Source organism: Equus przewalskii, chromosome 1, assembly GCF_037783145.1.
Source record: "Equus przewalskii isolate Varuska chromosome 1, EquPr2, whole genome shotgun sequence".
NCBI lineage: Eukaryota > Metazoa > Chordata > Mammalia > Perissodactyla > Equidae > Equus > Equus przewalskii.
In genome coordinates this window covers 93906432-93919805 of record NC_091831.1, presented here as the reverse complement: position 1 = coordinate 93919805, position 13374 = coordinate 93906432, and the positions used below count along the sequence as shown (strand labels likewise).

The 13374-nt window shown below is 43.3% G+C and overlaps 1 protein-coding gene across 8 annotated transcripts in view; it reads left to right on the top strand.

Moving 5' to 3' along the window:
• Positions 1-13374, top strand: part of WDR93 (WD repeat domain 93) — a 58853-nt gene that overhangs the window by 8845 nt on the left and 36634 nt on the right. For all 8 annotated transcript variants that reach the window (XR_011539553.1, XR_011539545.1, XR_011539552.1 and 5 more), the window contains exons 2-5: positions 2193-2537; positions 3150-3342; positions 5132-5196; positions 12609-12687. Coding sequence is in view for 5 of the 8 variants with exons in the window: in XM_070617591.1 (XP_070473692.1) it covers positions 2235-2537; positions 3150-3342; positions 5132-5196; positions 12609-12687 (640 nt within the window). In the remaining 3 variants the exon portion in view is untranslated. The remainder of the gene's footprint in view (positions 1-2192; positions 2538-3149; positions 3343-5131; positions 5197-12608; positions 12688-13374) is intronic.

The following is a 13374-nucleotide window of genomic DNA, read 5'->3' as shown; positions in this document are numbered from 1 at the left end:
TAGTTTTTATTTTTTCGAGGAATCTCCATACTGTTTTCCATAGTGGCTGCACTAGTTTGCATTCCCACCAGCAGTGTATGAGGGTTCCCTTATTCCACACCCTCTCCAACATTTGTTATTTTTAGTCTTAGTGATTATAGCCATTTTAACAGGCATAAGGTGAAATCTTAGTGTAGTTTTGATTTGCATTTCCCTGATGATTAGTGATGTTGAACATCTTTTCATGTGTTTATTGGCCATCTGTATATCTTCTTTGGAAAAATGTCTGTTCATATCCTCTGCCCATTTTTTGATCAGGCTATTTGTTTTTTTATTGTTCAGTTGTTTAAGTTCCTTATATATTATGGAGATTAACCCCTTGTCAGATATCTGATTTGCAAATATTTTCTCCTAATTGGTGGGTTGTCTCTTTGTTTTGATTCTAGTTTCTTTTGCCTTGTAGAAGCTCTTTAGTCTGATGAATTCCCACTTGTTTATTTTTTCTTTTGTTTCTCTTTTCTGAGAAGACATGGTATTTGAAAAGGTCCTTTTTAGTTCGATGTCAAAGAGCGTACTACCTATATTATCTTTCAGGAGTTTTATGGTTTCAGGGCTTATCTTCAAGTCTTTGATCCATTTTGAGTTTATTTTTGTGTATGGCATGAGATAGTGGTCTACCTTCATTCTTTTGCATGTGGCTGTCCAGTTTTCCCAGCACCGTTTATGGAAGAGACTATTTTTTCTCCATTGTATGTTCTTGGCACCTTTGACAAAGACTAGCTGTCCGTAGATGTGTGGTTTTATTTCTGGGCCTTCAGTTCTGTTCCATTGATCTCTGTGCCTGTTGTTGTACCAGTGCCATGCCATTTTGATCACTATGGCTTTGTAGTGTATTTTGAAGTTGGGGATTGTGATGCCTCCAGCTTTGTTCTTTTTTCTCAGGATTGCCTTAGCAATTCGGGGTCTTTGGTTGCCCCATATGAATTTTAGGATTCTTTGTTCTGTTTCCATGAAGAATGTCATTGGGATTCTGATTGGGATTGCATTGAATCTGTAGATTGCTTTGGGTAGTATGGACATTTTAACTATGTTTATTCTTCCAATCCATGTGCGTGGAATCTCTTTCCATCTCTTTATGTCATTATCACTTTCTTTCAATAATGTCTTATAGCTTTCATTGTATAAGTCCTTCACCTCCTTGGTTGAATTTATTCCTAGGTACTTTATTCTTTTAGTTGCGATTGTAATTTTTGTACAGTTTTGAGTTTTATAAGGTACAGATTACTTGTTCTTTTCTTATAGACTTAAACTTTATGTACGCATACAGAGTGGAGCTGATAAGTTGTAAATATTTTTGTAAATATTTAATTATTTTGATTTTGTGGGCTTTTTTTTCAGTCAGGTTTTTTTTTCCCCAAGTCTCAGACTTTTCTGTAGGCCCTTGAAAAACCCCATAGGCTCTGGGCAGTGAGCCTACAGAACTGCTGGGCGGCAGTAGTGGGAATAGAAAGAAGGAACAAATTAGACAGCAAGGAGTGGAAGTGCGTGAACGGCATCAGACTGGAGGTGATGGAGAGGGAAGGGGAGAAGTCGTAGCTCATACCTAGCGGGCTTGAGCACAGCCATCTGCAGACACGGAAGAACAGGAGACGGCGTACATTGCTGGAGAGAGAGTGAATTCTATTTGGGACAGAAAGACAGCCACTCTCTTTTTTTTTTGAGGAAGATTAGCCCTGAGTTAACATCCATGCCGATCTTCCTCTACTTTCTATGTGGGAAGCCTGCCGCAGCATGGCTTGACATGCAGTGTGTAGGTCTGCACCCGGGATACAAACCGGTGAACCCCGGGCTGCTGAAGCAGAACGTGCGAACTTAACTGCTGTGCCACTGGCCAGCCCTGCCACTCTCTTATTAGGAGGTGAAGAAAGGCACACAGATGCCAAATCCCTATCCTTCCATCATAGTACACATCATCATGGGCTGGCCTGGAGGATGTGAATAGTCAATACCTGGCTCTGCCGATGTCCTTACTAATCTGAAGAGTGTATCTCAGTAATGCGGAAACAATCCTGGGATCCTGGGAAACAATCCTAGGAAAGTGCCAGTCTCCAGAGTAGACGGTCCGCGTAGGCTATTGTGGGAAAGAGGATGATGTGCTGTCTTCTGGTAACGTCCCCTTTTTCTCAAGGTACCTTTGCTTACTTCCTCATCAGCTTTCCAGAATTTCATAGAAATTCCCAGTGCCACCTTCTGTGATGTCATCCCCCAAAGGAAGTCAAGCCCAGAAAACAAGGCTGCCCAGTTTTACACGAAAGGTGCCGCTGGAGGTGCCATCCCCAACAGAGAAGGACTGGTCTAAGGATGATGAAGAGGATTATGTCTTCAAGGATCCGGATGAGGAGCTGGATTCCCTGCCTCAGCCTTATCGCATGATCAACAAGCTGGTGAACCTTCTGTTTGACCGGTCGTGGGAAGTTATCGAGGAGAGGGACGCACTGAGGAAATCTGAGCTCAGCCGCATCCGGCCCACCGTCTACCCTCCAGTTGTGGAAAGCAAGGTACGGAGCAGCTGACCCGGAGTCCCTGTTTCTCACTTTAGGATTAATATGTGAAAACACCTGGTCCAGGGAGGCATTCCTACCGGGAACCTTCATTCAGTAAGACAGACGCAGTTTTAAAAGATTACAGGTGTGCTGATGTTGGTTAAAAGGGATCTAGTGATTGCCTGGGGTGTTCTGGTTAATTGAAGATTATACAGAAAGTCATTTATATTCTGTTGTTATTTAACAGTCTTTCTGAAGGTATTAATCATGCTCCATGGTTGGAAATATACCAGTGCCTCAGCCATAGCTCCTCCCACAGTGTTCCAGGTTAATAAAGTACAGGGAATGGGGCCACTTGTCCACTCATCACCGGGCTTGTAGTCGTGCTTAGTGTTGTGAACGTGCATTTATCCTCAACTTCTTTGTTTTCTCTGGCCCCTTTCCCCTAAGTGGAATGCTGTGACTTTCTCAATGCTTGGGCAACATAATTAGATGAGCACCATGTCTGGGGATGATCTTATATTTAGGAAGGGCCCACATCCCTCTTTGAAAAGTTAGCTCATGTTACTTGCAGATGGCAACAGCTGGAAATCGTTCCTTTTTTTTTCTTTGTTTTTGTTTTCTCAGCTCAACAAAATGCCAAATTGTATGGCGATTTCCCAAGACTACGTGTTTATTGGAGGAGCCAGAGGATTCTCCATCCATAGTCTGTTCAATGCTAAACAAATATACGTTTGGGAGAAACTTAAGGTTGATGTCACTTCCATCTGTGCCACAGATTTGGGGAGTGAAATACTTATTGCTCCTGTGGACGAAATAGGTACATGTTCTTCATCTTCCTTTTTCAGCTTCATTAACAAGCAACTGTGGACATTGCTCAATTTCATCTCCTTTCCAGAAATGAGCAGGGCCAGGCATGGTCATGTGGTGGTAACTAACACCTACAGGACAATGTGGTGTGCCAGGCACTTTTCTGACATTTCACATATATTGGCCCATTGAACCCTCACAACAGCCCTGGGAGGTAGGTGTAATTTATTATCCATGTCTCTCAGAAGAGGCAACTGAGGCAAGGAGGTTCAGTAACTTATGTGAGCTAACACAGGAAGTAAGTGGCACCGGCAGCATTGAACCGGGCAGCGTGGCCCCAGAGTCCCACACCCTTCGCGCCTGCAGCAGTCCTGCCGCTCACGTGAACCTCAGCCTGAGCTGAGGATGAACCAGGCCCCCAACAGGACTACAGTATAGAGAACTATAGACAGTGTCCTGGAGGACGCTTTCTGCAGGGGGCTGACCTGACCAGATTGGCATTTTAGGAAGGGCACACTGGTTAGGAGTTTAAAAAAGTCAAAAGGCAGAGAAAGCAGGAAGAACTATTGTATTCATTAAGGAGAGAAATTATGAAGGTCTGAACCAAGGCAAGGGGCTATTGAAATGAAAAGGGAAATTGGATTATGCTGATGGAAGGTGTTAACATTAGGGGAAGTGGGTGAAGGAAGGAGCGAGCTCCTTGTACTGTTCTTGCAACTTATCTGTAAGTCTCAAGTTAGTTCAAAATAAAAAGCTTTAAAAATGAAAAGGAAAATATAATGGAAAAACTTGGTGAGTGATGGAACGTGCATGGGGTGGGGAGTGGGCAGATGTGTGAGGGGGAGGTGAAGGGAAATGGCTCCCTCCTGCCGTAGTTGATGGGGTGGATGATGGTGCCGTTGCTTGATAGCGGTTACAGGAGAATCTGGCTCTGGGTCTGTGAGTTGGGGAGTTCGATTTGAGCACGCTCAGCTTTCAGGCGTTGGGAGTGGGAATGTTGAAGCTCAGGAGAAGTTTGGTCTGAAGATAGGATTGCATTTGTCACTCTGCATTATATCTAATTGGTTTCACATCTGTGTGATGCTCTGTGGTGAATTTCAAGGCAGAGATGGCCTTGGTGGTCCCTAGCACATTTGTGGGCATGGTGCAGAGTCAGAATTCCACCCACGGTGGGCCAGATGCCTTGACAAGGTCTGTACTGTGGGAGTAGAACAAGTTCTGAGTGTGTGGGAGGCATCTAAAGAAAGAGGCAAGAAGGCATGGGGGGTGATGATCATATACGGAGCCCTTAGGCGAAATGGGAATTAGAGTGATGGAATTATGAATACAACAAAATTAACTGCATGAGGAGCTTATTGGGGGTTGAGAGGCGAGGCACATGGAACGGTGAGATGTGGTTCTTTCCCTCAAGGAATCTGTAAACTCGCTGAAAGGAGTAAAACACACTCACAGGAAGCAGTTGGATGACAGTGTGGGGCAGTGCAGGATGCTGCGCTGAAACAGGGAGACAGAAACCAAGCAGGGGATCGCTGGGGGCCCAAGTCCTTACGGAGGCTTCCAGGAGAAGGGACGGGGCCAGGCAGGCGGAGAGGACCCAGGAGGGAGCAGAGCTTGAACCCTTCAAGTGAGAGGTGGAGCAAGGCGGGCATACCAAGCTCATCCTGGCAGTGGAGGGGCCAGGGAGGAGGCCTGAGAAGGCATGAGCTTTCGACGATCATTTCAGAAAGTCAAATAGAACATTCTAGTGCTTCTTTGGTTTGCTGGTCTGTCTTACATTCTCACTTATTTTTCTGTTTCAGGCATCGTTAGACTGTTCTATCTTTATAAGGATGGTCTTTGCCTCATCAAAGCCATCAACGAAGTGGTAAGTTCCTATTCTTTCACCCATAGCTGGGCCAAAAGCTACAGCAAATCGAGTTTACTTCTAATAGGGAGGTGGTGACAGCTGTCCTAGAGTGGAAAGAAATAGATTCCCTGGTCAGAGAGCCTCCTCCAGAATGTCCCGTTACAAGATCCCCCACCGTCAGCGGGCACGTGCTCAGCGCCTTGGGTTTGTACACCCTTTTGTTGAGAGAAGACAATTGCTGAGGAGCTCCAGGCCAGACTGGGCACCAGACCAGCATATCTAGTAACTACTTAGAAGTCCCTGAATTTTCCAGGCTGCTTCACACCCTGTTCCCTGGCCCATGCTGTTCCCTCTGCTTGGAGTGCCCTCCTTGCCTCCCTGCCTACTGTGTGTACCTCTTCAATTTCCCTCGTTCCCTTAGTTTCCTTCAAGACCAGCTCCATCTCTCCCTTGCTGAGATGCATTCCCTCATATACCCAAGGGAGAGCCCTCTCTCCCTCCTCTGTGCCACCCCCACAAAGAACAGCCTTTCTGTCATGCTGTTTCCTCCACCCTCCATGCTTACTTGTTTGTATGACTGCTGCTTCTCCTGGACCTAAGCTTCCCGAGGGCAGGGGACGTGTCTTACTCACCTGTGTGTCCCTTGTTCCTAGCACACTGTAGGTTGTCAGCAAGTATTTTTGTTTGTTTGTTTGTTTTGTTTTTTTTGAGGAAGATTAGCCCTGAGCTAAACTGCTGCCAATCCTCCTCTTTTTTCTGAGGAAGACTGGCCGTGAACTAACATCTGTGCCCATCTTCCTTCACTTTATATGTGGGATGCCTACCACAGCGTGGCTTGCCAAGCAGTGCCATGTCTGCACCCAGGATCCGATCCGGCGAACCCCTGGCCACTGAAGCGGAACATGCCAACTTAACCGCTGTGACACTGGGCTGGCCCCGAGCAAGTGTTTTTTGAATCAATGGATCCAAAAAAAGAGAGAGAATTGCTCAGAGTAAATTTTTTTTTCCTAAGGAAGATTAACCCTGAGCTAACGTCTGTGCCAGTCTTCCTCTACTTTTTATGCAAATCGCCACCACAGCATGGCCGATGAGTGGTGTAGGTCTGCGCCCAGGATCCAAACCCACAAACCCAGGCCACCGAAGCAGAGCACGCTGAACGTAACCACTAGGCCACAGGGCCAGCCCCAGAGTAGATTTTTACTTGCAGTTTGTCTTGTAAAAAGTACTGTTGTTGGGCACCAAAGCAGTTCAGTGGGGCAAAGGAAGTATTTTCAACAAATGATGCTGGAATGCTAGGTAAACAAGTGGAGGAGGAAATGAACCACACCCCTACTTCACCCCATATACAAAAACTGATTGGATATGGATTATAAACCTGAATGTAAAGGCTAAAATGTCATCCTTCCAGAAGAAAACACAGGAAAATATTTTTTCAACCTTGGCACAGGCAAAGATTTCTTAGGACATGAAAAGTGCTAACCATAAAAGAAAAAATTGATATTGGACTTCATCAGAATTAAAAACTTCTTATTCCTCACACCATATACAAAAATTAACTCAAAATGTATTATATGCTTATATGTAAAATTTAAAACTATAAAACTTCTAGAAGAAAGCATAGGAGAAACTCTTTGTAACCTTGGGTTAGGCAAAGAATTTTTAGCTCCAATATCAAAAGCACAGTCCATGTAAGAAAAAATTGATAAATTGGACTTCATCAAAATTTAAAACTTCTGTTCTATAAAAGACACCGTGAAAAGAATAAAAAGACAAGCGATAGACTGGGAGAAAAGAATTGAAAATCACCTATCTGATAAAGGACTTGTATCCAGAATATGTAAAGAACTCCCAAAACTCAAACTCAAAAATAAGGAAATAAACAACCCAGTTTTTTAAATGGGCAAAGGATTTGAAAAGAAAGATAGGTCACCAAAGAAGTTACATGGAAGGCAAATAAGATGCTCAACATCATTAGTCGTTAGGGAAATGCAAGTCAAAGTCACAATGAGCAACCACTAGACATGTATTAGAATGCCTAAAATTAAACAGACCGACCACACCAAGTGCTGGCAGAGGTGCTCCACAACAGGACGCTCATACACTGCTGTGGTGAAGTAGAACTGTACGACTGTTCTGGCAGTTTTTTAAAAAGTTAAACATACACCTGCCATATGATCCAGCCATTCCACTCCTGGGTGTTTACCCGGGAGAAATGAAAGCATATCCCTATACAAAGACTCGCACATGAATGTTCATAATAGTTTTATTTGTAATAGCCAAAACCCAGAAACCACCCAAATGTCCATCAACAGGTGAATGGATAGGCACACTGTGGGATGTCCACACAACGGGACGCTGCTCAGCAGTGAAAGGAGCGAACTATCAATGCGCGTAACCACAGGGATAAATCTCAAAACGACTGTGCTGCGTGAAAGAAGTCAGACAAAAAAGGATACATACTGTGTGACTCCATTTATGTGAAGTTCTAGAAAATACAAACTAATCTAGTGACAGAAAACATCAATTTTTGCCTAGGGTCGGGTGGGAGAAAGGTGGAGGGAAGGATTACCAAGGGGCGGGAGGAAACTTTTGGGGGTGATGGATATGTTCAATATCTTGATGTGGTGATGGTTTCAAGGGCTGTCCTTATGTCAAAAACATATCAAATTCTATACTTTGTGCAGTTTATTGTATGTTATTATGCCTCTGATAAAGCTGTTACAAAAATTAAAACTTTCGCTCATCAAAAGATGTTATTAAAGTTCACTCGGTAGCAGGAGTTGAGAGCAGACCCCAGAAAACCTTGAGCAACCCCACCGGCGCCCAGCCTAGTGACCCTCACACCCAAGAAGGAGCTGCAGCTGTCACGCCGGCCCCAGTCACCATGACCACAACTCTGAGCAGTGAGGCAGAGACCCAGCAGCGGCCTCTGCACTGCCCACACCTGTACCACCCACCACAGCACAGGGAGCAGTGGCACCCGCTGGTGGGGACAAGCCGGGCATGGCAGTGACAGTTTAGGGAACAGTCAAATGGTTCCATGTGAAGAACAGATACGGTTTCATCAACAGGAAGGACACCAAGGAAGAAGTATTTGGACAGGAGACTGCCATAAAGAATAACCCCAGGAAGGCCTTTGTGGCGTGGGAGACGGATAGACGGTAGAGTGGATGTTGTTGAAGGAGAAATGGGTGCGGAGGCAGCAGATGGTACAGGCCTGGTGGAGTTCTGTGCGAGGCAGTAAGTCTGCAGCAGGCCCGAACCATTGTGAAAGTGTCCACATCCACACCATTACCAGCAGAATTCCACCCTGGTGAGAGAGAGGGAAAGAACGAGGAGTCGGAGAGGGCCCCCAAAGGCCAGGCCCCACAGCAGGTGACGGGGCCCGCCTGCCAGAGTACAGAGACCCTGCGGGCACCCACCACAGCATGTCAGTCGTCCTGTGCAGGGAGAAGCGATGGAGGGAACTGACAGGCAGAGTGCAGAACCAGGTAGACCAAGGAGACAGAGTCTGTATCGGAAGACAGGCCCTCCTCGCCAAAGAGAGCCCAGAGAGCACGGCGGGGAGAGGAGGAGGAAAACCAAGGAGATGAGACCTGAGGTCAGCAGCCACCTAGCGCTGGTACCCTGCAACTTCTAGTGCCGCTGCAAACACCTGCAAAACCTAGCCTTGAGATGGCATAAGGACAAAAGCAGCCGAGAGTTCCACTGAGAATTCGTCAGCTTCCGAGGCTGAGCAGGGCTGGGCTGAGCGAACGTCGGTTTGCCACCTGTACCATCACCTGGTTTGAGAAATGACTATGAAATTCCAGCAATAAAAAGTGAGCAAAAGATTGGAGCTGAATACCTTACTTGCCTGGTTTTTTGACCATGGACTCGATAACTAGAAATATTGGCATTATCTATGCAGCATCCGGTTTTTATTTTTACCTAAAGATATCTCTTTTTGGTAATACCAAATGGGTTTTTTAAAAAGCCTGGTTTTTCTCAATGCACCTTTAAAGGTTTTTAAACTGTTCCATATCTCGCCAAGTTGAAATTTTTAAGAACCTCATTTTTTATTTTGGATAAAACATTACAGGGGCCAGCCTGATGTCGTAGTGGTTAAGTTCACAGGCTCCGCTTCTGCAGCCCGGGGTTCGTGTGGTCAGATCCCTGTGCCGATGTATACACCGCTCATCAAGCCACGCTGTGACAGCATCCCAGATACAAAGTAGAGGAAGATGGGCCCAGATGTTAGCTCACGGACAATCTTCCTCAAGCGAAAAGAGGAAGATAGGCAACAGATGTTAGCTCAGGGACCATCTTCCTCACACTCACAAAAGATTTTAAAAAGGATTACACTCAGTTTTTTTCAAAAAAGTCAACAAAATGCAAGCACTTGTTAATAAAGTTCTTTGTAATTATTATTATTATAAAGATACTATTAAGAAAACAGAAAAGCAAGCCACAGACTAGATACCTGCAATGTATATATATAGCTTTTAAAATATATCCAGAATATATAAAGGACTCCTAATCAATAATAAAAAGACAGCCCAATTAAAAAATAGGCAAAAGACTTGAACTGACATTTTACAAAAGAAGATATATGAACAACTAATTTTTAAAAGTACCCAATAACATTAGTAACAGAAAAAGGCAAATTAAAATCACAATGAGACATCACTACACTCTATTCTAATGCTTAAAATTGAAAAGACAGCACACCATATACTGATGAGGGTGTGCAGCAACAGGGCCTTTCATACGTTGCTGGTGGAAGTGTCAATGGTACACCCACTTTGAAAAACAGTATAGTAGTTTCTTATAGAGTTAAACCTATGACCCATCAATTTGACTCCTAGATATTTACCCAGGAGAAGTAAAAACATATATCCCCAAAAATATTTGTACAAGAATGTTCATAGAAGCTTTATTTATAATAATCAAAAACTAGAAACAATCAGAATGAATACAGATTTGTGGCATATTAATTCAATGGAATGCTATTTAGCAATAAAACGTAATGAACTAGTGATGCTCCCAACACAGTGGATAAAATTCAAAAACTTTGAGTTGAGTGAAAGAAGCCAGAATGTACAAAGAGTGCATTCTGTATGATGCCAATGATATGAAATTTAAGAGCAGGAAAAACTCATGTGTGTTGGTGAGGAAGATGAGCGCAGCGATTGCCTATAGAGGGTAGTTGACTGAAATAGGGCACTAGGATGCTTTCTAGGGCGATGGTAATGTCCTATACCTTCACTGTGGGTTAGTTACACAGGTGTATATATTTGCCAGAACTCATCAAGATGTACATTTAATATCTGTGCCTTTAACTATTTAAATTTTATGTTTAAGAAACTCTCTAAAGACAATATATAGAGAATACATACCCCTCTGCTCATTTTATGAGACCAGCATAACCGTGATATCCAAATTGACAGGGACATTATACAGAACATAGTGTTAATGGGTTAGAACACACCAAAAATATTTTTAAAAATCATTAATTCATAATATAGATTTTTAAAGACTTCATTTTTACCTTTGCAAGTTGCTGGGGTAGAAACTCAGTATTCTGAAAACTGGTAAGGGAGAAAATCAAGTGTTTATCCTGACTTTCCTGTATAGGCTGTATTTCAGGGTAATCAAATAGTTGATGGTGGAAAGATCTTTATGGAAGAATTCTAACAAATGCAAAAGGAATGACGGAATTGGGCTATCTTAATTTTATAGCCATTTTGCAGAGTAATGGCCTAGGCAATGACCATCAATGGCTCATGGGGAGCGTTATCATTGATGAGCCAGGATGGCAACACCTGTTCTCAATGGTCAACCTTAACATGACTGCGAGAGAGAACAACCAGCTGTTATTAGCCTCCTGATGTGATGCAGGAGCGAGACACCGCCCCCCCGTGGAGTATTGGTGCCCAAACAGTTGAACCTAAATCTAATCAAACCTCTAGACCTGATTACCAGTTTACAGGAAATACAGGGGACCCGGCAACGTGTTAAACAACACCGTGGGGATGAGATCAGTCCAACCCAGAATGTGAAAAAGTCCATAGGACAAAGGACCCGGTTTCTTCAACAGATAAATCACAAAAAAGAAATGGGGGGACAGTTATAAACTAAAAGAGACTTAAGAGATACACTAACTAAATACAGTACCTGACTTCATTTGGATCCTGATTTGAAGAAACCAATTGTGAAAAGATATTTCTGAGATTTATGAAACACTGAGGAAATTTGAAACAGACTGGATATTAAGTGGTATTAAGGAATTATTGTTAATCTTTTAGGCTTAATTAAATAAAATATTAATGAGGTTGGGAGGTAATAAACAAGATTTGTCATCTAGTGATACTTGCTGAAGTTGAGTAACGGACACATGGGTGTTCATTACACTGTTTTCTCTTTATGTTGTGTTTGAAATTTCTCCGACCACAAGTTGGTATTAAAATATGTAAATAAAAAATATTTAAAACTCGTTCTTAAGTAAATTGGGGGCTTACCAGCCTAACCAATCTAGCCACCTTATCTTGCTAGTCTTAGAGCTCCTTAAAGGTATAGCACAACCATTCACATTGAGTCTCTCTTACCTGGCCCGAAATTTGAGCAGGTTTCATACTAGGGTTAGAATCAGTCTCTACTTGCTATGGACTGAATGATTGTGTTCCCCCAGAATTCACGTGGAAATCCTAACCCTCAATATGATGGTGTGAGGAGGTGGGACCTTTGGGAGGTGAGCAGGTCATGAAGGCAGAGCCCTCATGAAAGAGATTAGTGCCCTAAGAAGAGGCCCCACAGAGCTCCCTTGAGCCTTCCATCATGGGAGGACACAGCAAAGAGGCGGCAGGAAGACTCCGAACCAGGAAGCTGGCCCTCACCAGACACCAGATCTGCCGAGTTCTTGAAATCCTTGGAAATCTTGGATTTCCAGCCTCCAAAACTGTAAGAAATAAATGTTTATTGTTTATAAGCCACTCAGTCTATGGTGTTTTGTTATAGCAGCCTGAACAGACTGAGACACTACTCTAGTCTAGAGAGAGCCTTTCTTCAAGCAATGACCAGAGTTTTCAGTATCATGTAGAATTTACTTCAGACTATTTTGAATAATTGAGTTCCGGCACAGATCTGGAGGGTTTGCAGACCTGACCAGGAGATCAGATAGTATGAAATCACCACGAATCATCAGAATTATTTCAGAAACCAGGAAATAAGTCCAAAAACTTTTAGACAGAAGATGGAGTTCCACTTCTTTGCATGTGATCTTGCCCAATTCCTGTACAAAATTAGAAAGTATGAAACAGTTGGAGGCATCTTTTCATATCCCAAGCTTTAGAAGGATTTCTGTTCTCTAGTGTGAACCACAAAAGTCCTGAGATGCATTCTTCTCTGTCGTCAGGCTGAGCTCACTCTCTCTGCATCTTGCTTCTTTCCAGGAGGACACCAGCAAGCAATCCACCTGCCTAAAGATGGAGATTTCTCAAGGAGGGGACTTTGCAGCCTTCTTCCTACAAGGCAAGTTAACCAGAGGCTGTTCAGAAGGCTCCTATTTGTAATCTCTTCCAGATAATCACTTTTCCCCCAAACCTTTATTCAGAAATAATTTACAAAACAAGTTGCAAAAATAGTGCAGAGTTCCCCTTTACCCTTCACCCAGCTTCCCTAATACCTACGTTTAACATAACCGCAGTACAACCATCAAAATGAAGCAAGTAGCATTGGTACAATACTATTAACTACAGATTTTTTTCAGATTTCACCACTTTTCCCCCTAATCTAGTTTTTGGCTCCAAGGTTGAGTCCAGGATACCATATTGCATTTAGTCATTGTATCTCCTTAGTCTACTCCTGTCGGTAACAATGTCTTGGTCTTTCCTTGTTTTTCATGACCTTGACACTTTTGAAGAATACCTCATGCAATGTCCCTCAATTTCAGTTTGTCTGGATTTTTCTTATGATTCAACCGGGGTTAAGGACTTGGGGGAAGATACGTTACTCACTATTGCTTCTCTTAACCTTGATCACTTAAAGTGGTGTTTGCCAGCTTCCTCCACTGTTGAGCTACCGTTTTTCCCTTTCCATACTCTGTTAAAAGCAAGTCGCTGAGTCCAGACCACACTCAAGGGGAGAGAATTGAAGCACCACTTCCTAGAGATGGGAAGATCAAAGAATTTTGGACATATGTTGAAACTACCACAGTAA